Below are 21,131 nucleotides of genomic sequence, written 5' to 3'. Positions count from 1 at the left end.
CACTTTAAAAACACATTTGGAGTGCTGTTTGTCAGATAGATGGGAGTTACATTTTGTACTGGCTAACTGGGAATCATTATCTTCCATACTGCTTCTAATCGGTATGCCAAGCTATGCTAAGAGCCTCTTGACTCTGGCATTATAGTTGAGTGAGGCTTATGGATTTTCTCACATTACTCTCAGCAAGAGCAAATGTGCCTTCTTCACAAAGGTCACTGTGTTCTTTTAAAACTCCTGTGAGGAGTTTTCAGCTGGTTGTGAAACAGACTGATATAACCATGATGTCTCTCTATGACCTTACAACGAAAATAGACCATTGGCCACAAGATTGACAGTTACTATAATGTATATTTTAGCGCCTTCAACTGCTACAAGAAGGTGTTGGACCAGACGACTGACAGCATGCTGTAGACACAGACTTTATACAGTTTCCATCACAGTGAATCACAGTGACTGACACATCTGGCTGTTAGAAGAAAGCAGGAGGAGATATTTCATCAGAAAACACCACGTACACATGTTGAGAGAAATACCAGTAAAGAGGTTTCCCTTTGTTCACAGGGGGCGCCAAAATGAACACAAACATACAATTCCTTACAGGAGCTTTAAATTCAAGTTAACATTACGGTTTTCTTCTTTTTATAAAAAATAACCACATTTTACAGCTCTATTGTTTATTCATACATTCATGCTGACATCTAGTTCTGTACTATTAAGGACCAAAATATATTGTGTGGCAATTTCACTGAGTATAATTTTTTAAATGACTGAATTTAAGAATCATTAACTTTTGAAATGATTGAATTGGCTAATAGAACTTCATATAATTGAATAATACTTATTATTAAAATGTCTGGTGTATGCACAAGACAGTACTTCTACTGTTTAAAGGTGCAGGTATGTGGTAATCAGCAACATTTGAACAACTGAAAAGCACCATTTGGAAGACAGAAAAATAGTGGTTGTTGTGTGATAGATTGTATTGAAAGATGATCATATGTATGCATCAAAGGAGCTTCTTGTCTTTGAAGGCCACTGTTGCTTCCCTGACAGGAGGTGTGAGTAAGGGAGCAGTTCAATCTAGAATCGGGCAGCTGGATATTGCTCAATATTCCCATTTCTACATACTGTTCCTTTAAGTTGACTGTGGGGTTTTTATTGCACAATACCCTGTGATCACAGTGACATTGCATATAAAAATAAAGAGGGGGGACTTCAGGAGTGTTGTGTTCAAATGACCCCTATGGAGAGCAGCACAGGACTGTCAGGTGACAAAAACATTAACTGGCTGGAACATTACATTCGTAAATCCTAATTCTGGCTCTCATCAGTAACTGTCCATCAAAATGTGACAAATCAATGTTCCTGAATGTGCTCCAGTTTAATGACAATATAAACCGGGATGTCAATCAGCGAGGCTGACTTTGTTCTGCATCAGAGGTGACAGGAGCTTATAATCATAGCACGAAAAAAAGCCTGTTGTAGTTCACTGGTTTATTTTTTTACAAACAGTAAATGGCACATTTTCATAAATAATACTTTCAGCATTTATTTTGACTCTCTCCTTAAATATATTTCTTTTATAACAACTGTAGCTTTTCCAACTTGTAAAAGTACCTTTTGAAACATAATGGCAAACAAGTTAAAAACTCAGACAGAGACAGAAGGATATAAACAAGCATGCCAACTGCATATTGAACTCTGAAAACTGTTTACACACGTTTGCATCGGTAACATCTAATGAGGTTGAAGAAGAACAATATCATTGCACATTATTTTTCATGTGACCGAACGACACCCATGCCATTCATATCAAAAACCAAACATATGCAGACACCTCTCAAAAATAAATCTATACAAGTATGTACACTGTAGAGCTGGTAATGATCGGATGATGCTTGTGTCTTCAAGTCCTTAATTTGTCATGTATGTAAAGTCATGCTGTAGATAAAGCTCAACTTGACATGCAGGGAGCTGATACTGTTTTGATTTAGCTTTGTCTTGTTATGCTTTGGTTTAAGTTAACTTTAAGTACGAAGCAGGCATGACGCTGACAGTAATGCATCTGAGAAATGATTGTCTTGCAGGGAATGGATCCATTAAGAGATTTAATCCTGTGAGCAAGTGCGTGATGTTGGTGTAGGCTGGTTCCCATTTTACTGAAAGAATGCTCCCCGTGGTTCCTCAATGTAAAGCTCTGTAATAAAAAGACAGAAGTTTAGTTGTCTTTTTTTCTCCTGTAACTGTTGTCCAAGCAGTCTGAAAGAATCTCCCTTTAATTTGTCAGAGGCATGCACAAAATCTAAGCTAAATACAACTTGACAAAATGCCTATTCATTTTCCCCTGCTTCCTCCTGTGACATTAAGTAAGAAGATGGTGCCTGTGTCCATTCCTGGGCTGTCACCCAGACATCTGACTGATAGCTCCTTTGATATATGGAGGGTGATAGCTGCACAGAACAGCACGGAAGTAAGGGGAGGGGGTTCTAAAATAACTCTCCAACCTTGCCCACCCTAACACAACCCGGCCTCTGTGGTAGGTATTTCCCTCGATTTCAGGACAGGTTGTGCAGTGTGGATCAATTTGCCAGACGTTGGTGGTATGGCCCGTTAAAAATAGAATCGATCGGTTGTGTGCAGGAAGCTTAACGGGATGAGCAGCTGTGCTTTACGTAACACTTTGTGTGGAGGGAATACGATGTGTGAGGATCATCTAACATTTCTTGGACTCGTTCGAAGAGGGAATTTAAAGAAGTGAAACATGACTTGGCAAAAGAGAAAATGAGCTGGACTGGGTGATTGACAGTAATCGTATATGACTACATTTTGTGCTTCAGTCAAGGGTTCTCTTCACATAATTTCTTTATTTAAAATCATTACAATGGCCCTATATTGGATTTATCATTATTATTATTATTATTATTATTATTATTATTATTATTATTATTATTTATTTGTTTCTACTTTTGTATGCCTCTGCTCTTCTTATCTCATGTTTATGGAGCCAAAAAGAACGATATTTGGATGCTAACTGTGAGACAGACTTGATATGCATTGTTACTTCTCCACTTCCTCTCATTACTACAAGCTGTGCTCAAAACATTCCATTACTTATGTTTGTTTATTCTGAATAATGTACAAAAATGAACCTTGTGCTGTATTAAAGGGAACTTGAAACTTGCAACTGAGTCCATTGAATCATTAGACAAAAGTTTATTGTGGTAGTAAATCAACTAAGAAATAGGGTGTTTCCCCCCCTCTGGTTTCATAGTGTCACACTTATTTTTGCAACCAGTAGAGTCCCCTCCTGCTGGCCATATGAAGTAATACAGGTGTAAGGTATGCCTGTGTTGGCTTCACATTTGAAACCAGAAGCTTCCTACATTTCTGAGGTTCATTCTCAGAGGTGTTGTCATGTAACTTCTTGTTTTTGTCTGATTTAAAGTCCAAAACCACAAATGTGTAATCAGCTATGACTTGAGACAGAGAAAATCTTGTGATGGGATGTATTTTACAGGACTAAATAACTGTGATATGAGTTTTCCTCTCACTCTTTCAGCTTGTTGTCTCACTTGACGCACTGAGGCTGTAAATTTGTATATCAGTACCCCTGACGCTGAGGACTTAAAGTCCATGACCCAAAACTCTGGCCAGGCCAGCACCTAGCGTTTGGGTGAATTTATGTCCCGTGTCTCTTTCTGAACACTTAAGCATGTGTATGTAGACAGAAGAGGACATTACCCTGTATGTCAGAGATTAGTTGCAGTGGTATGACATTACAAACCAGCCTGGACGAGTTCAAGGCAAGCAGTTAAGTCAATGAGAACTCTTACCTTAATGTCAGATGTCCCGGCCAACATCTGCTATCATCGACTTCGGTCTGGAAATGACAGATTAAAGTTGAGCAATGAGTTAATATAAATATTTTGCCTGGTCATGATGGCCATAGAAGGCTGTGCTATCTGATACCAAAACATATCTGAGGAAGCTGCACACAAGTTATTTAAAAAAGTAACAACAGACATGTATGTTACATTTTAATGTTTTCTCAATACAGACTGACTAAATCAGATCATCATGAACTTAATATGCACCATGTGTTGATGACATTAGTGACAAAAAGTTTTGAAACAGATCAATTTCTGAACATTTTTCATCTTAATGCGATTAAAGTAAAGCATTTTTCTATCGGACTGTTTTTAGTGCAAAATGAGGTCACCTTTCTTTAGGCAGTGCTGAGTTGGTCTGGTTCTGCTCTTGCTCAAGTCTGTGAGTATGCGAGACAAACATGAGTAGATGCCACTGTGATGCAGGAAAAACAGCATGCAAAAAACTTCTGAAGCCTGAAAATGAAAACGCATGCATATCTGCTCCTCACCTCTCCCTTTGTGCTCTTAGCTTCTCGTCATCATACCTTTAAAATTAGAAAAATACATCTCAGACTGTTGTATGAGCATACGATTATTTTGCACTTATAGTTATATTATTAGTTATATTACTTATATTATTTGCTGTGTTTACGTATTTGTTGTGATGCTTTCCAAAGCATGTGGTTGAGACTCGGCCTACTAAGAATACTGAATTCCAAAGTTTAGCCACCGACACTTTGCTCGACAGTCTGAATACCAATATAAGTTATTTGGAAAGCCCGCTGAATGCTGCAGAGGACTTGGCTGTCATGGTTTCTTTAATATCAGGCCTCAGCTGCTTGGCATTTTCAGAATGACAGAAAGTAGAAAGATGAGATTGTCTTGGGTAAGAGCCAATAATTGCATCCAAGTGCATTTAGCAAATATATAAAGACAATGCTAAATCAAATCAATAAAGTATATCTTTTCTTATCTTCACAATTACATGTTCAGTGTATTGGTGATTTAAACACAGTTTGTCTCAGGTTTTGCTAAATCACTGTGCTGTGGGCATTCCTTCAAGTTCCAATTACTCGAAGCATGCAGTGCACAACCATAGAGTGTATATAAAAGGGCACAACATCAGCTGTTACAGATAAGTGTGGTGTCTCAGCAGTGACGCCTGGTGGCTTAGAGTACTTACTGCAACACACACTCAGGGATCTGCACATGCTCCATGGGGATGATCTGGCTGAGTTCATTCAGGGTGTGAACGTAACGGATCTTATCCATGAACTTTACGCTGCAGAAAACATCAACAACATGCAAGTTATTGACACAGAGTATCCTGTCTGGGAACTTGTATCTCTATGTATGTTACAGCTTTATGATCTGTTTGTAGGAGATTGTCAGCCAGCAGAAAACTGAAGTGACCGACTGATGCACTATAACCCACGCTGAATGTATCCTCACCTGATGAATGGTCTTGAGATGGCCAGGACGGTCCTGATGAACCATGTTGGGTGAGCGATGATGAGACACTTCAGATTCTTCCTCAGTCTGCAGAAAAAATCAGATTTGGAGTTTTTTAAAATTCTTTCCTCCTTATCATAATTAGCTTCATAATTGAGCTCCTCCCATTATACAAAACCGTGAAGGACAAAATAACCTCCATGACAGGGCACTGACATTGTCCTGGTGTCTGTGCAGTAAGGCGCGGCAATAAGCATTATTTACATCCTGCATCTTCTGCTGACTAAAACACTCATTTAACTTCAGAGAAAAACAGAAGAGTTCCCTCTGGTGGACTCAGTCCACAGCAGAACAAATTCTTGTTTTGGTCGTAGAAAGTTCAAGGACCCTTGTGCTAGTTTGTTACATCCCCTCACACTGTTCTTTTCTGCAAATCAGCTGCATACAGCGCCCCAGGAGCTGCCTTTATGTACAGAACTGTCAATCATAGAGTATACCCTTCCTTAATTGCATCAAATAACTAAAACAAAACTTCTCGGAAAAATTAACACTATGCTGTTTTCTAAACTGCCTGCTTTATACCACCTATGATTGCAGTATGTAAACAATGGCCATGCTGATAGCAAAACGGCTTCTGTATCATTAACTTATGATTTATAAAGTTTAGGTGTGGTTCATATTGAACTTGATCATTTTCACAGAATAGAACAGTTACCAGTGGGATGGTTATCACCTCTGTAAATACTGGAAGTGATAACATTCACCAGTGATTATTTGGCATTATTTCACTGTAAATGTAGCAGACCATTAAACATCTGATACAACTCCAACACAGTAGGTGGCAGTAATGAACCTAAAAACCAAGTGCCACCTGTGCTAATATCTTGTCTTCCTTACTTCCTGTCAATCATCTGGTAGCATCTCTTCAGCCAGCTGATGCCAGGCATCTTCCTGCGAGGAGTAGCTCCGTTCAGGTAAATGATCATGTAATCCTCTGCCACCAGCAGCTCCAGGCTGCTCACAACGTACCTAAGGACAGAACAAATCAACTCAGACTAACCTCTGACCAATCATACAGCAGGAAAAAAAAAAGGAACGAAGCAGAGGTCGGTTTTATGATGCATGCTCCTGTGAGAGACTCAAATAGATCTTACAGGAAGAGATTCTCCATGATGTACGTGTAGTCCTCACAGCCACTGTCAGGAAGGTAGCAGGCTGCAAACACGATGATGGCATTCAGACCTTCACCGTAATAACCTGAAAGAGGAGAGAGAATCCTTTTAGCACTTAAAAGGCAGCAACATTGGGAGAGTATGACAGAAGTGACAGCATTATCATAACATGCTGTATTATTTAATGTTTCAGTTAGATCTTATCAAGCAGTACCAGCACATTTGTTCTCAGTGTTTGTTTTAATTCATGAGTGTTGTCTTTTAAATTTTAATCACTGCGTGTCCTCGAATTGTATACTTGTTGTGAGTGGGCGGATGTGGATGTCTACTTGTTAACACTATTAAAGTTTTATTATCTACTTGTAGATGTAAAGCAACATGAGTTCCACTGGTGCATGAAAGAGCTGCATAAATGAGCCTGGTTTAATTAGTTTGTTTGTTACATTAGTTCAAATGTCCCTCGATGGTCTGAATGGTGCTCCAGGATTAGATTCTTTATTTTTAATTTGAACGTTTAGCAGAGAAATAAAAGACAAGGGACAGAAAATCTAAGTATCAGTTTTTTGACCTATAAATAATCCCTTCAGATATAAAGATGAGCTGAGATATCCTCAAGTAAGATTGGTATCTTTAGAGCTTGATGGTGAAAATCACATTTTCAAACATTACATAAAGATAATTGGCAGTTCTATTACCCTTGTTTTAGCATTGTTTTTATTTTATTCTATCTTATTTTAAGTTATTTATTTTTATTTCATTTTTCTGGTATTTATCTGATTGTATTTTATTGAAATGATTTCTTTTTTTTAAAGTATATCTTATTACTATCCTCTATCTTGTTTTAGCTTGTATCATTTTTACCTATTGCTGCTATTTTCTGTCTTTCTATTCCTTGTGAAGCACTTTGGGCTGCATGCTTGAATGAATGAAAGGTGCTTTATAAATACAGATGAGTGGAGAGAGTTGAGAGTTGAGTCCATCATACAATACACTGTATTCTGCCTTCATGAAGGTTATAATGTTCAGATTAAGCTGCTGTGTCAGAAATGTATTCATCAATTCCTCTGAGGCATGCAGTTTATGATTCTTATAAATAGTATTTTGTTGTACTGACAGGACTTTCTCTCATTTAATCGACTTTAAATGAATTAAAGCTCACTTCATGTTGGAGAAATGCATTTGTTATGATTCATTTCTTTATGATTAATAAGGGGTGCACTATGAATTCCTGTTGTTCACCATGAACTAATGAACATGTCAATATGACTTCTATTTACATGCACAGTCCAAAAAAAAACCCTTGTATGTCCAGCAAATTTAGTCATACATAAATTGATGTATGAAGTAACTGTTAATTAACACACCTTAACTAATGATGTATTAAACATGTTTTCATAACATGAAGTCATAGTGACAGGATCATTAGTGATGGGGAATTAGGAATCAATAGTGTACCCCTCATCAATTCATACAAGAGTTCATCACGAGTCATGAATTACTTCAACATGAATTAAGCATGAATTCTCTCTTTTTTTTTTTACCATTATTGTAAAGTATTACCGATGTTCCTGATAAACCAGAACGTTTTGTACTTTATGGTTTATGTTCCCAGCTCTCTTCTCATCTTCTGAACAATTGTACATATTCTTAAAAATAAACTGTAAAATATAATTAAATACACTCTTTAACTAACCTCCGTGTGTGACCACCCTCAGGTAGGGTCTGATGACCTGCATGTCAATCCTCTGCTCCTGGTCACCAATGATCACAGTTCGCCACAGACGACCAGATGAATCTCTCTCCTCTTCACCTTCACCTGGAAGACGCTTGGCAGTGGCCACAGGAGTGTCGTCTGGGTACAAGGTGACACAAGAAAGATATGGATAAGAAAATATATAAAAATCCTTTCGCTAGCCTTCATTTATTAAAAAAGTAAAAGTGAGCACGAGGCAGATTAGATATCGACATTTATTGAAGCCTCGAAAATCGTTGAATCACAAACTTAAACTAACCAAAAACACTGAAAACGGTCTTGAATTGTCCGGGAGAACCAAGGGTGTCCATCTTTAGAGTCTGTTGTAAATAATTCCACATATTTGGAGCACAAGAACTAAAGACATGTTTTTTAAGTTCAGAGTAAACAAGAGATACCCGAGGCATCAGACAGTTAGAGGAACCAACTTTAAAGGTGCTTTTCTACTGCAAGAACTTTTACCTGTGAACAAGGGACCTTTTCAGGAACTATGTGCTTTTAGACCGCAGGAACCAGTGTCTAAATTTAGTTTGTTGGTAGGTAATCTCCCCCTAAAAAGCCTCTGCTTGGGGGGTAGTACTTTTTAAAGGTCCAGTAACTTTGGGGGGTTGGACCTGCAACACTGAACGTTTCTGATAGTTAGATTACCTGCAGTGTCTTTATTTCACCCGCCCTCAACAATAACATCACACACACCTGTTCTCTACTGGTCTGGCAGTGTAGAGCAATTACTTAAATTTTTTCTCCATACATCCCTGGCCTGATGTGCACAATCTCCATGGGACTTCAGGCCTTGGTGGAAACGCGAGCAACAATGGGGCCATTTAGTTCCTTAAAAAGTAGTTCCTGGAAGAGTAGTTCCGGGAACTTTTGGTTGAAAAGCATCTTAATTGTGTGATTTATTAAACTGTATCGACTTTCAATTCAGCTGAACATCCTGGACGTAACAGTAATGGTAACAAGCTGTGAAAACTTAACTTTGAATATGTCTCATGAGACACAACCTGCATATCCTGCTTATATTAAATCTGTTTCTGTCATTAGAGACTGTACTTAAAGGTTGCGGACAAAATTAAAAGGGAACAATGTTTTGCAATGCAACTCACAAAGTTTAAAATACTTATTTTAGTTAAGCTGGGGGACATTATGATATTTTTTAGAGTCTTATTTGAGGTATTATTATTATACTGTATCAGTGATGAAAATAAAGAGCACCAGTGAAAAATATCTCAAACAACGGCAGCTCCTCTGGACGGGACAACCTCACAGAATTTGAGGAATTAGTGAAGCTTTAAGCAGACAGCCCTGACTTTGTGGCCATGCAGTGGGAGGACACAGTCGAATTCAACAGTTGGCAGCAGTTTGTGATTGGCTAGCCAAAGAGATATAATATCTCAAGGACTCAAATGAAGGACACTTAAAGTAATAAGGGTATAATAATTTCCTCCTTCTTCCCTTTATCCCTCAACCTTCGTACAATCAGTTCCTTCCTCCCTTGGTTCTGACTAGCCTAATCTTTATTAATCTGACTTCATATTATCTTGCTCTGTCTGACCTTCCCACTCCAGCTCGTTTCCATTGTTGATGAACTCCAGCGAGTCCGTCTCGTCAGGAGTCTCAATGTCATCTACGTTGATGTCCAGGTCGTCGGGTGTTTCCAGGAAGTCGTCAGAGAGCACAGAGCCCTCACTCTGATCCAGGGAAAGGTTCATGTCAGGCGCGACCAGAGTACGGCGCTTACGCTGGGCGATGGACTCGCCAACGTTCAGAGTGGTGGGAGGATCTGGAACAGCAAGAGAGCAATGTTTAGATATACAATATATACAATCAAAATGAATTAATTCTGTTTGTCATATTTATTCCACTTACTGGTTCTGTTGTCAGTGAGGCCACATAGGGAATCTCCATCCTCTGGAAGTGGCCTGCAGAGACAGAGAGGAACAAAATGATGACATTGTTTTCCTGCAACAATTTAATGATTGTTTTGGTGTTTTTATAATTGTTAGTTATGCACATAAACATGAAAATAAATTGCAATGATAAAAAAAATACTGAAATAAACTCTGAAGTGTACAGAAGTTGTTTTCACTCTCGCCTTTTGTGTTTGGAGCGTCTCTATTGTGATTTAACTACAGTGTGTCCTTGGAAACAATTTTTGTTGTTTGAAAAAGCAATACCAGTAATTACCCACTCCCCTCTGACATTATAATAAGACAGCTGAACTGTTCGTCCTGAGGGAACAGAAGGCTAGATTATAGTAGAAGGGACACACATATATAGTGTACACAGAGGGGGGAAGACATTAACACAGACATGCAAGCATAGACAAACACACCCTAAAAACACCACAAGTATGGGCTCGTTGATGGTGCTGCTGGATAATTGCTGTTATTAAGCTGTCAGTAGCTTTGTAGAGGTGAGTTAAAGACAGCAGCAACACATATTAAAGAGTGGATTAAACCGCAGGGAGGAGAGACAGAGGAGCAGTCTTGAACGTTTTAAACGGGACTCAAAGAGTACAGAACCTTTTATTGTTATTCACGAGGACAAAACTGAACAGCAGAACACGTCTACTTCTCAGCCCTCAGAGATTTTCAGTGTTTGTATTGTGAAAGCTTTTTTTCAATTGAACTTTGAGAAATGTATTATATCTTGTGATAAAATTATTCAAAGCAGATCGTGTTGAGTTGACGGTGTAAAATGTGGATACATTTGAAATCACTGAACAATGCTTATTTTAAAAACAAGTGGTCAATTGTTTTTCTACTGCAGGAAGCTGACATACTTTTCTCTATAATAGCTGCTATTATGTTCACTGATATGATCCAGACTCATCACATAGCACACCGTGACTACAACAAGAAAGAACACACCTGCTGCCTTTCAGCAAGGGACACACTCCAACTTCCCATCAGTGCTGGAGCCGTTTATTAAAGGCTGTCCACAAATCAGATGAACACACGCCCACACACACACACACACACACACACACACACACACACACACACACACACACACACACACACACACACACACACACAAACACACAAAGGCTCCCTCTCTCTCACACACACAGACACACTAACTGTATATGATTACCTGGGGAAGTCCTCATCCTGCCACTCGTCCTTCACCTCCATGCTGTCCATGCGTAAAGTGACTTCTGCTGTACCCATCCTCAGCCAGGGAGGACGGGCTTCAGCTCCCTGTAGTTAAAAGAATAAAACAAAAAGCAGAAAATAAAGAGTTAAACCTTCTTTAAAGATACAGGACTCTTAGCTCCTCCCTCTTGGTAACAAACGTTGTCGTAAGACTTTAAACATGTGAAGAAGAAGTGAGTGTTATAAGCTGAAGGTGTGGAGTTTGAAAGATGTGGGTGTCTTCAGGGCAGGGAGGGTTTAATGAAGGACTAATTAAGCTGCATTGTGGGAAATGTAGGATTTGGTGTCTTTCACCTTGAACAAAAATCACAATATCATGGCAGCTTTTGGTTAAAATTGTCTCTAAAAACTCATGGAATTGCTGTAATATAGTTTAAAAAGGCCAAGTAGAGGCTGATTAATGTAAAATAAGAGAAATAATAATCAAAAAATAAAACAATCAGATTTCAAGGGCAGACTAACATTTGGCAATGAATAATCCAACCAACAATTCAAGAATCTTGCTTCATGTGCATGAAAAGTAAGTCTCCATCCTTTTTAGACACTGGTGTTATTCTGCCGAGGGTAATAATTGTAAAAAGATGTCATAATAAATCACATATTTGGAAAATCATGTCCCAGTGCGTTTCCATGCCAAACATCCTCAAGGAATAAGACAAAAATAAAACATCATCATTGCTCATACAGTCCCAAAAGGCAACACAAACAAATCACTGTGCTGGCAGACGGTGCTCTGAAGTCTCGTATTTTACATAATCAAATTAAAGATGACAAAGTGTCCATATGATGCTGCATGTCTCTTTATGGTTCAACTATGACGTAAAGCCCTGCTGTGTCTCGTGTTCAGGTCTGTTGCTGTCTGTCAGGGCCGGTCATGCAGAAAGTGAACATCATGCGCCAGTCTTGTGTTAAAAATGTGCGTATATTGGGGGGAGGAGTTTCCTTCCTACATCACTGTCCTAGCCAGAGTTCATGCTACAGCAGACGTTAGCACAGTCCATTTGTCCACTGGGATGGCACTGATGTGCTACAGCAAAATATATAAGTGCTTATACTGAGATGAAAAAGTGTGCAGGCCCTCAGGCATCATGCTGCTCGTGCTCCTGTGTTGTGATTGGATTCAAAAAGATGGAAGAGGACGGTTCAGAGTTTAGCTTTATCCTCCTTTAACAAAGCAGCAGTGTGTGATGTGGGTTTGATGGGGAACTCCAGAAATGTCACTTGAATAAAGATCCTCTGACTTAAAAGACGCAGTCCCTTCTTCACTTCTCCCGCTTTATTCTTGTTACGGTTTGATCATTTTCACATCTGAATTCACAGTGAAGAGGAGGTTACTCACAGAGGAACACACACGGAAACAGCAGATCAATGCATGTGTCTGGTTTGTGCAGATGGCTCAGCTGCTCACACAGTGAACTGCTGATTGATGGACTCTAAGTAATGTTGCAGTTGCACGTGTTTGATGGGGATTTGAGTCCAGATGGCAGAGCGGCCTTCATTTCCCAAACACTATCTTGTAAGCTTTTCACCAAAAACTGTCTTTAATCTGTGCGATAGATTCTGGTTTAAAAAGTGCATTCTTTGTTCTACTTATTTTGGTAAATACTTTTCATATTTTTCAAAGCCTCATGACTTGTGAAGCAAAAATCCACTTGAATAGAACATCATTGTATTCTACCTCCTCTGCATTATGAAACCATTTGATAGCTTGCAGCTTGGAGATGGGCATGAAAAAAGCCACAGATAAGGAAAGGCAAGCTAAGAAATCCTGATTTGGTAGGGCCTCCCACAACTTGTTTAACTGCTGTTTACTAAAACATGAAAGATATTTTAGACACAGATCTTTCACTAAAAGGGTTACGATATCTCTATTAAGAGTACTAAAACATCTTTAGATATCAAGAGTTTACCTCCTGAAAATTAAAGCTAATCTTTCCTGTTAGAAGTAAACCACTGAGATTTGATCAGATGGGAATTACAGGAACCCAACAACCCCTCATTTGTCATCATATCCCTCTATGAATGTTCCTGAGCCATTCACATAAGCATTTAACAAATAAACATAGATAATATTTGTATGATCACATGGAAAACTGTGTTTAATCTAGCAGAGAAGAGTTGATTTGTGTGGGTTACTCATTAAGAAGCTGATTGAGATTACATTTGGGTGTGTTCAGGATGAAACCAAATAGTCTGTCACGACTCCCTTTCTTTTTTTGACGAATGGAAGCAGACACTTTCTCATGAATATAAATCACAGTCTGGTTCAGAATCTCCCCCCTGGAAAAAAAACATGTTATCAAGCTCTTGGCGGATAAATCCTTGGTCATGTAAAGCAGGGCACTCACCTACTGTAACAAGGAAGGCTTCCTCTTTGCCGTATCGAAAGCGTCTCTGTAATTGCTCCTCTTCCTCCTTAAATCTGCGCGAGCAGACAGAGGGTCATCAATGTTTACATCTGCAGGTTTGACACTCGTGCCTTGCTCTGGGTCTGGGCTCAATAAGTCTTTCAGATTACTGCTGCACTGGATGGATGCTGATGGAGAAATTGTATCCTCCTGTAGAGAGAAGCACAGTCAGGGAAGTCAGGGTCAACACGCAGTAAACGCCATCCTGCTCTCATCTTTCCTCCCTCCTCTGCCAGTCAGATCCCTCGCTGCTTTTTGGACAAAAGATAATCCTCACCCTGCGCTTTTAGCTCGTCTCATGGTGATCTCTCTCTCTCTCTCTCTCTCTCTCTCTCTCTCTCTCTCTCTCTTTTCTACCATTTACTTCTGCTTCTCTCTGCTGAATCCCCCTCTACCCCCACCTCCTCCAGTCTCCCGCCAACACTAATGCTCCCACCCCAGGCTCTAATCCTGCTGTGATGATGTCACCCGAATGGGAATTGTGGTATGGATGTTATGTAATGACACCTGCCTACCTTCTCTGTGAATCTCTTTGTCCAGATCAGCTGTTTTCTTTATCCTCACGTTCAGTCTGTTTTGCATCCATGATTTAATACGTTTGTTTATTCTCTTGCAAAATCTAAGCTAGAAAAGATGGACGTGTCTACTTCACCACTGTTCCCTGGCAACAGCATCTTCCTCCCTCACACACACACAGCCTCTCTCTCTCTTTCTTTTTCTCACCATCTCTTCTAAGCTCTCTTACTCTTGGTGAAACCCCTCCTCCATGAGAATTTCCCTCCTTTTCTCCTGCCCTGATGCTAAACACCCCCTCCCTCCCTTTCTTTTCTCTTGCTTGCCTCACAGCTGCACTGAGCTCTGGGCGATGTCAGTGGCATCTCTCTGACATTGCACTCATCACCTCGTGGGGGTAGACACATTTTCCTATTCTTCTTCTGCCATTGGCTGCCTGGAAGAAAAATGAATTGTGGTGTATTTAGAGTTTTCTATAAATAACGCTTCTTGGCACAGCATGGAAATACTGCAACATGCCCAGACTTTTGACTAAAGGCATTTGTTTTCCCACAGATCTGGTGCAGTTGAGGGTTGCGGAATTTACATTAGGTAACATTAGGTATTCACAAAAGTACAAACTAATGAATGCATGAATCCTGGGTTTTTTAAATACTTTTATATGAGCTAAACTGATCTTCCACTGTGTGTTGCATTTCTGTCAGTAAAATGTTCACCACTGTACTGCTTGTAGAGTGAACACACTCATGCTTTAGCTTCAAGCCCATGCTACATAGTTTTCTCTTTGATAAAGTGCAGCACCTTTAAATATTTATCAGTTCTATATGTCCCGCATTACTCATGTGCAACTAGGTCACTGAGATATTATCTTGTCTTGTATTTTCTTTTCCTGCCACCAGATGGCAGAAGAGAGTTCTCCATGAAAGCACCTTTGCAGCACTTCACATAAAAGAAGTTAGTTCATCTTCTCAGTGCGTTGAAGTCACACACCTTATACCTTGTGTTTTACATGGTTGATGCTGTTTCAAGCGTATACACTGGGTTGTTGTCAATGCAGGTGTATGACAGAAGTACTGATGACATGGAATTTGAGAGTAAAATGTTGGAGTTTAAAATAAAGGATGATTGTTGCATTTTTTTTTCTCTAAATTAAAAAACAAACAAACAAGGGAATACATTTTTTTATGCAATATTTCACATTTTAGGTTTACGTTTAAACCACACATACGCTCAATCACAAAAACAGCATGTCGTCATCTAAAGAACATTTCCAAAGTGAGGCTGTTTCTCTGAGCAACACAGAGAGACTACGCTTTTATAACTACCAGTCTAGACTACTTTAATGCTCTCCTTACTGGTCTACCAAACAAAACAATTAACAAACTGCAGTTAATTCAGAATGCTGCAGCACGAGTTTGAACAAAGACCAAAAGGAGAACATACATTAAGCTTATTTTTAAATCTTTATACTGGCTGCCTGTTTCTTTTGGTATCGATTCTACAATTATTTTAGTAGTTTTTAAGGCGCTGCATGGCCTCGTACCAGACACCATCTTAGAAATGTTTCAAGTGTATGAATCAGGAAGGCCTCTCAGATCCTTCGGTTCCTCTCTTTTAGCTGCTCCTCAGAGGAGAACAAAAACTTTGGTGACGCTGCTTTCAGCCACTACACTCCTAAACTATGGAACAGCCTGCTGGATTATAGAGGAGCTGGACATAATGAGACTTTTAAACATAAACTTAAAACTTAAAACTGTTCAGTCCGGCTTTTATGTAGGGTTTCACTATTTTATTACTTTGTTGTTTTAATGTTTTATTTCCTTTAAACTACTACTCAGTTGTATTGCTATTTTTAGTCCCATTATTCATCTTCAACTCTCCCTTTTCTTATTTATTTAACTATTTATACTCTTATTGTTATTTTGATGCTTAAACTTATTTTTAATTACATATATTTTATCATTGTTGGTTGTGTGTAAATCCATCTTTTTTTTAATATTTTGTCATTATCTTATTTCTTCTTTCTTGTTTTCAATCACTGTAAAGCACTTTGAATTGCATTTCTTTTTTATGAAAGGTGTTATATAAATAAAGCTTGTTTGATTTATTTGAAGTTTAAACATGTCCCTAAGGAAATTTGGCACTATGGAATTGACAAGTCTGAGAGGTTTTCAGGTTTCACTAATAAACATAAATATTTGTCATGTTATTATTCTAATGCATATACTAAGTAAAACCATTCTCACTCTATGGATCTGAAACTGATATATGTAGCATGTGTACTTACAGAATTTAATCAAAAATCATGAGCTGTGAAATGTCCTCCATGGGCAGCAGAGCTGATTCAATCACGATGGATACTCTGCAAGCTTTTGTGACGCCCCCCTCGCTTGTTCTCACAGCTGGAACAATCAAACTTTTTGAAGCATTGAAGAGAAACCCACTCAACTCTATTATTAACAAGCAGCGACAGAGGATTGCTGCAGAACAAGTGAGTGAGTATTTTAAAAACGTAGATTTCATTGCTAGTGTTACAGAGCACATGCGGTGAGTGCACACAGATGATCACTCTCAGGCAGTTAATCACAAACTATCAAGGAATAATTAAAATGCCCAGGGAGGTGCTAATCATCAGGGGGGTGATGGACAAATGGAAAGCCTCAGTGGGTTCAGAAGGGTGGTCTACCATATGAAGCTAGTGTGTTACAGGCGCCATCCTGTCGTGAACAGTGGATAAAGCACCAAAGGACAACATCAGTGTTACTGTAATGAGATCTCCTCTTCCCTTAGCTGCATCCCAATGATCAAAGACTTGTTCTTCACATTGGTTAAGTGGAATGCTTTCCATGGCTGTATCAACACATTAGCTTGTTGACAAGTCGCATTAAATTGAAATTGAGGCTTTGACTGCTTCCTGTTGCTTTTTTATTTACTTATTTTATATAAAGACCGATTACATTGAGTCAGCGATTTCAAGTTTTAGACACATTTTTAAGAAAGGATAGGATAGGATAGGCACTTTATTTTCATTGTAAAAAGACATTAAATGAGACTTTGTTCGGCAGCATTTCTGTAGAACAGCTCTAGAATCTGGGGAAGAAAATATTTTTAAAAATACTTAAAATATTTATATTTAAAAATGAATATATGAACATTAATTTGTCACTATCTAAATAAACTGACAATCATTGTACAGTGTGATAGTAATAAAGTGGATTCAAACACATTGAAAAGTTGCTTTCCATTATCCAAAATAGTGAAATTTTCCCTATTCAGTAGACATCCGGGGAGTTTTAGCATACTGCAGATTTTGCTCTTGTTCACATACTGCTTACTACATACTTAGTTTTGGCCAAATCAGTACGTACTGCTAGTATAGTAGGCAGTTTCGGAAACAGCCTGAGTCCTGTCTGTAAGATGGGACTGGATCTTATCCTGTCTTGATGTTGGGTCTATGTTAATGATAGAACATGGAGTACGGTCTAGACCTGCTCTGTTTGTAAAGAGTCTAAAGATAACATTTGTTGTGATTTGGCTCTATATAAATAAAGATGGATTTATTGATATGTCATTCTTTAAGTTGCACAAGTCAAAAAGTTGGATGATAAACAAAGCCATTAGGATTAAACCCTTGAGGATGATTCATTTTTGTTCAAAGAATTCTATTATACATGGCTTATTTTATGGTGTTAAATGCTGAAACCTATTCAGATTCTTGACATTTTGCATCTGCATGTTTTCAAATTATAAAAGGAGTCTGAGGCCATCTAGGTCTTATTTTGTGAGAATAAAACAGAGATTTAAAACAATACTTTAAGCATCTGAATCATTATTGCCTGAAAAAGAGACACTACAAATCAATTAATGTATTCCTTTATTATATGGCATTCATAAAAATGTAATTATTTTATTGTTGTTTGAAAAACAAGTACTGTGAACTAGGATATCTAAAATATATACGAATGCAAAAATATCTACTCAAACCTTTAAAGTACTGCTGTAGTTAAATAATCCCCTCTTCAATAACTGGGTGATCTAAAGTAGTAAAAGATTTACGTCCAGGTCATCATGAGTTCTGTGACGGGTACAAAGTACTGAGTCTTAGGAGGGCAATATATATGGACACTGGAGAGCATAAGGGCCGATCAGAGAGATTTTAAGTATCTTACAGCCCCTTGAGTCCCCTTATATAACAAATCCACAAGCAATAGCGGTCTCATCAGGTCATTCCAATAATCCACAAAATACCTTTAACGAGTATGGACTGGGTTTCAAGTGTCGCTGTGAAGGCTAATAGCAGGGTGGGCACTGGTACATATCAATAAGTTCATCAGCATAAGCTTCCCTGCTGAGACTGCTGCCCCTGGGACTTGGACCCGGATAAGCGGAGGAAGATGGTATGGTATGGGACAATTTTTTTCTGAAAGCAATTAACAAAGTTCTCTCAGATAAAAGGTGAATTGCAGGACAAGTGACTTCTGAACTACTCAAAGCTTTTTAGCCCATTTAGTCTTTATTGGTTTATCTACCCTAAGGGTAATGAATTACAGGGTGGTCACTGGCACATATCAATAAGTTCATCAGAAGTTTAGTCAGAGTTCAGCAAAAGACCAAAAAGATACTTTTTCCACGTAACTATTGGTGTAGAGTAAAATAATGGAGGCATTCACATAAAACTGAGAATTTAAATTCTGTATTTTAACTGCTTCCTTAAGTGTCCATGGCCAACTCATTTGAGGTTTTTATAATTTGCTGTTTATTGCAAGTCTGCTGAAAGTCAGCTTTTATTTAAATCTAACAAAATAAATATGATAATTAACTGTATGTTAGTAAAAGCCTGCATACACTGTTTAATTTTAGTTAATTGAAGTTTAACAAAAACAATTCCCAAAGCAATTAACAAAGTTCTCTCAGATAAAAGGTGAATTGCAGGACAAGAAACTTCTGAACTACTTAAAGCTTTTTAGCCCATTTAGTCCTTATTGGTTTATCTGCCCTAAGGGTAATGTATTACATTACACTATACCAGAGCCGGGGGATTTGAAGGTGGGCTCGCTCAACACTGGGGCCGAGGTCGCTGAGGCAGTTAAACAACTCCAAGGTGGCAAGGCCCAGGGGGTGGATGAGATCCGCCCCAAGTTCCTCAAGGCTCTGGATGTTGTAGGGCTGTCCTGGTTGACACGCCTCTGCAACATTGCATGGAAATTGGGGACTTTGCCACTGGAGTGGCAGACAGGGGTGGTGGTTCCCCTTTTAAAGAAGGGGGACCAGAGGGTGTGTTCCAACTATAGGCGGATCACACTCCTTAGCCTCCCTGGAAAAGTCTACACCAGTGTGCTTCGGGAATATGGAGTGGATGGCCTGTTGCTCTGGGCCATTCAATCTCTGTATTGTCGGAGCTAGAGTTTGGTTCGCATTGCCGGGAGTAAGTTGAATTCGTCCCCGGTTGGGGTTGGACTTCGCCAGGGCTGCCCTTTGTCACCGGTTCTGTTCATTACTTTTATGGAGAGAATTTCTAGGTGCAGCCAAGTGACGGAGGGTGTCCAGTTCGATGGCCTTAGGATTTCATCTCTGCTCTTTGCAGATGATTTGGTCCTATTGGCGTCATTGAACAGTGACCTCCAGCTCGCACTGGGACGGTATGCAGCCGAGTGTGAAGCAGCGGGGATGAGTATCAGCACCTCTATGTCTGAGGCCATGGTGCTCAGTCAGAAAAGGGTGGCTTGCCCACTCTTGGTCGGAGGAGAGTCTTTGCCCCAAGCAGAGCAGTTTAAGTATCTTGGAGTCTTGTTAATGAGTGAGGGGAAGAGGGAGCGCAAGATTGACAGACGGATCCGGTCAGCGTCTGGAGTGATGCGGAAGCTGTACTGGTCTGTTGTGGTGAAAAGAGAGCTGAGCCAGAAGGCAAAGCTCTCAATTTACCAGTTAATCTACGTTCCAACCCTCACATATGGTCATAAGCTGTGGGTTGTGACCGAAAGAACAAGAACGCGAATACAGGCGGCCGAAATGAGCTTTCTACGCAGTGTGGCTGGGCTCAGCCTTAGAGATAGGGTCAGGAGCTCAGACATCCGGGAGAGGCTCAAAGTAGACCCGCTGCTCCTTCGCATCGAGAGAAACCAGATGAGGTGGTTCAGGCATCTGGTCAGGATGCCTCCCTGGCGTCTCCCTAGGGAGGTGTTTCAGGCATGTCCGTCTGGGAGGAGGCCACGGGGAAGACCCAGGACACGCTGGCGAGATTATATCTCTCTTGGCTGGGAACGCCTCGGTATCCTCCCAGAAGAGCTGGTGGAAGTGGCCGGGGAGAGGAGTGTCTGGGCTTCCCTGCTAAGACTGCTGCCCCCACAACCCGGACCCGGATAAACAGAGGAAGATGGTATGGTATGGGACAATTTGTTTCCGAAAGCAATTAACAAAGTTCTCTCAGATAAAAGGTGAATTGCAGGACAAGTGACTTCTGAACTGCTCAAAGCTTTTTAGCCCATTTAGTCTTTATTGGTTTATCTGTCCTAAGGGTAATGAATTATGGGGTGGTCACTGGCACATATCAATAAGTTCATCAGAAGTTTAGTCAGAGTTCAGCAAAACACCAAAAAGATACTTTTTCCTCGTAACTATTGGTGTAAAGTAAAATAATGGAGATATTCACATAATACTGAGAATTTAAATTCTGTATTTGAATTGCTCTCTAAAGCTTCAATGACCAACCCATTTTAGATTTTTAAAATTAGATTTTTAATCAGACTCTGATGAGTCAGCTTTTATTTATAGCTAACATAATAAATGAGAATTTACTGTATGTT

General features: G+C 39.4%; 1 protein-coding gene and 1 long non-coding RNA gene across 6 annotated transcripts in view; one reads left to right on the top strand and one right to left on the bottom strand.

The window, feature by feature from the left end:
* Positions 1–1,479: 1,479 nt before the first annotated feature.
* The window catches only part of atcayb (ATCAY kinesin light chain interacting caytaxin b), a 39,335-nt gene continuing 19,683 nt past the window's right edge, over positions 1,480–21,131 (bottom strand). The window contains exons 6-19 of one of the 5 annotated variants that reach the window (XM_034702328.1): positions 14,655–14,764; positions 13,756–13,965; positions 11,346–11,452; positions 10,116–10,168; positions 9,802–10,029; positions 8,187–8,345; positions 6,476–6,578; positions 6,219–6,350; positions 5,322–5,408; positions 5,053–5,151; positions 4,379–4,414; positions 4,220–4,267; positions 3,834–3,880; positions 1,480–2,197 (exon numbers count right to left, since the gene is read on the bottom strand). In XM_034702328.1, coding sequence (XP_034558219.1) covers positions 3,841–3,880; positions 4,220–4,267; positions 4,379–4,414; positions 5,053–5,151; positions 5,322–5,408; positions 6,219–6,350; positions 6,476–6,578; positions 8,187–8,345; positions 9,802–10,029; positions 10,116–10,168; positions 11,346–11,422 — 1,062 coding nt within the window. In that variant the 5' untranslated portion in view covers positions 11,423–11,452; positions 13,756–13,965; positions 14,655–14,764 and the 3' untranslated portion in view covers positions 1,480–2,197; positions 3,834–3,840. Of the gene's footprint in view, positions 2,198–3,833; positions 3,881–4,219; positions 4,268–4,378; positions 4,415–5,052; positions 5,152–5,321; positions 5,409–6,218; positions 6,351–6,475; positions 6,579–8,186; positions 8,346–9,801; positions 10,030–10,115; positions 10,169–11,345; positions 11,453–13,755; positions 13,966–14,330; positions 14,765–21,131 lie in introns of all 5 variants that reach the window. The other 4 variants (XM_034702329.1, XM_034702326.1, XM_034702330.1 and 1 more) reach the window with 4 other exon arrangements.
* LOC117826343 lies at positions 6,186–10,324 on the top strand. The gene is made up of 3 exons (XR_004634022.1): positions 6,186–6,295; positions 8,209–8,356; positions 9,815–10,324. It is a non-coding gene; the product is annotated as an uncharacterized LOC117826343 (long non-coding RNA).

Source organism: Notolabrus celidotus, chromosome 15 (genome assembly GCF_009762535.1).
Source record: "Notolabrus celidotus isolate fNotCel1 chromosome 15, fNotCel1.pri, whole genome shotgun sequence".
NCBI lineage: Eukaryota > Metazoa > Chordata > Actinopteri > Labriformes > Labridae > Notolabrus > Notolabrus celidotus.
This window is presented reverse-complemented; position numbering and strand designations above follow the sequence as displayed.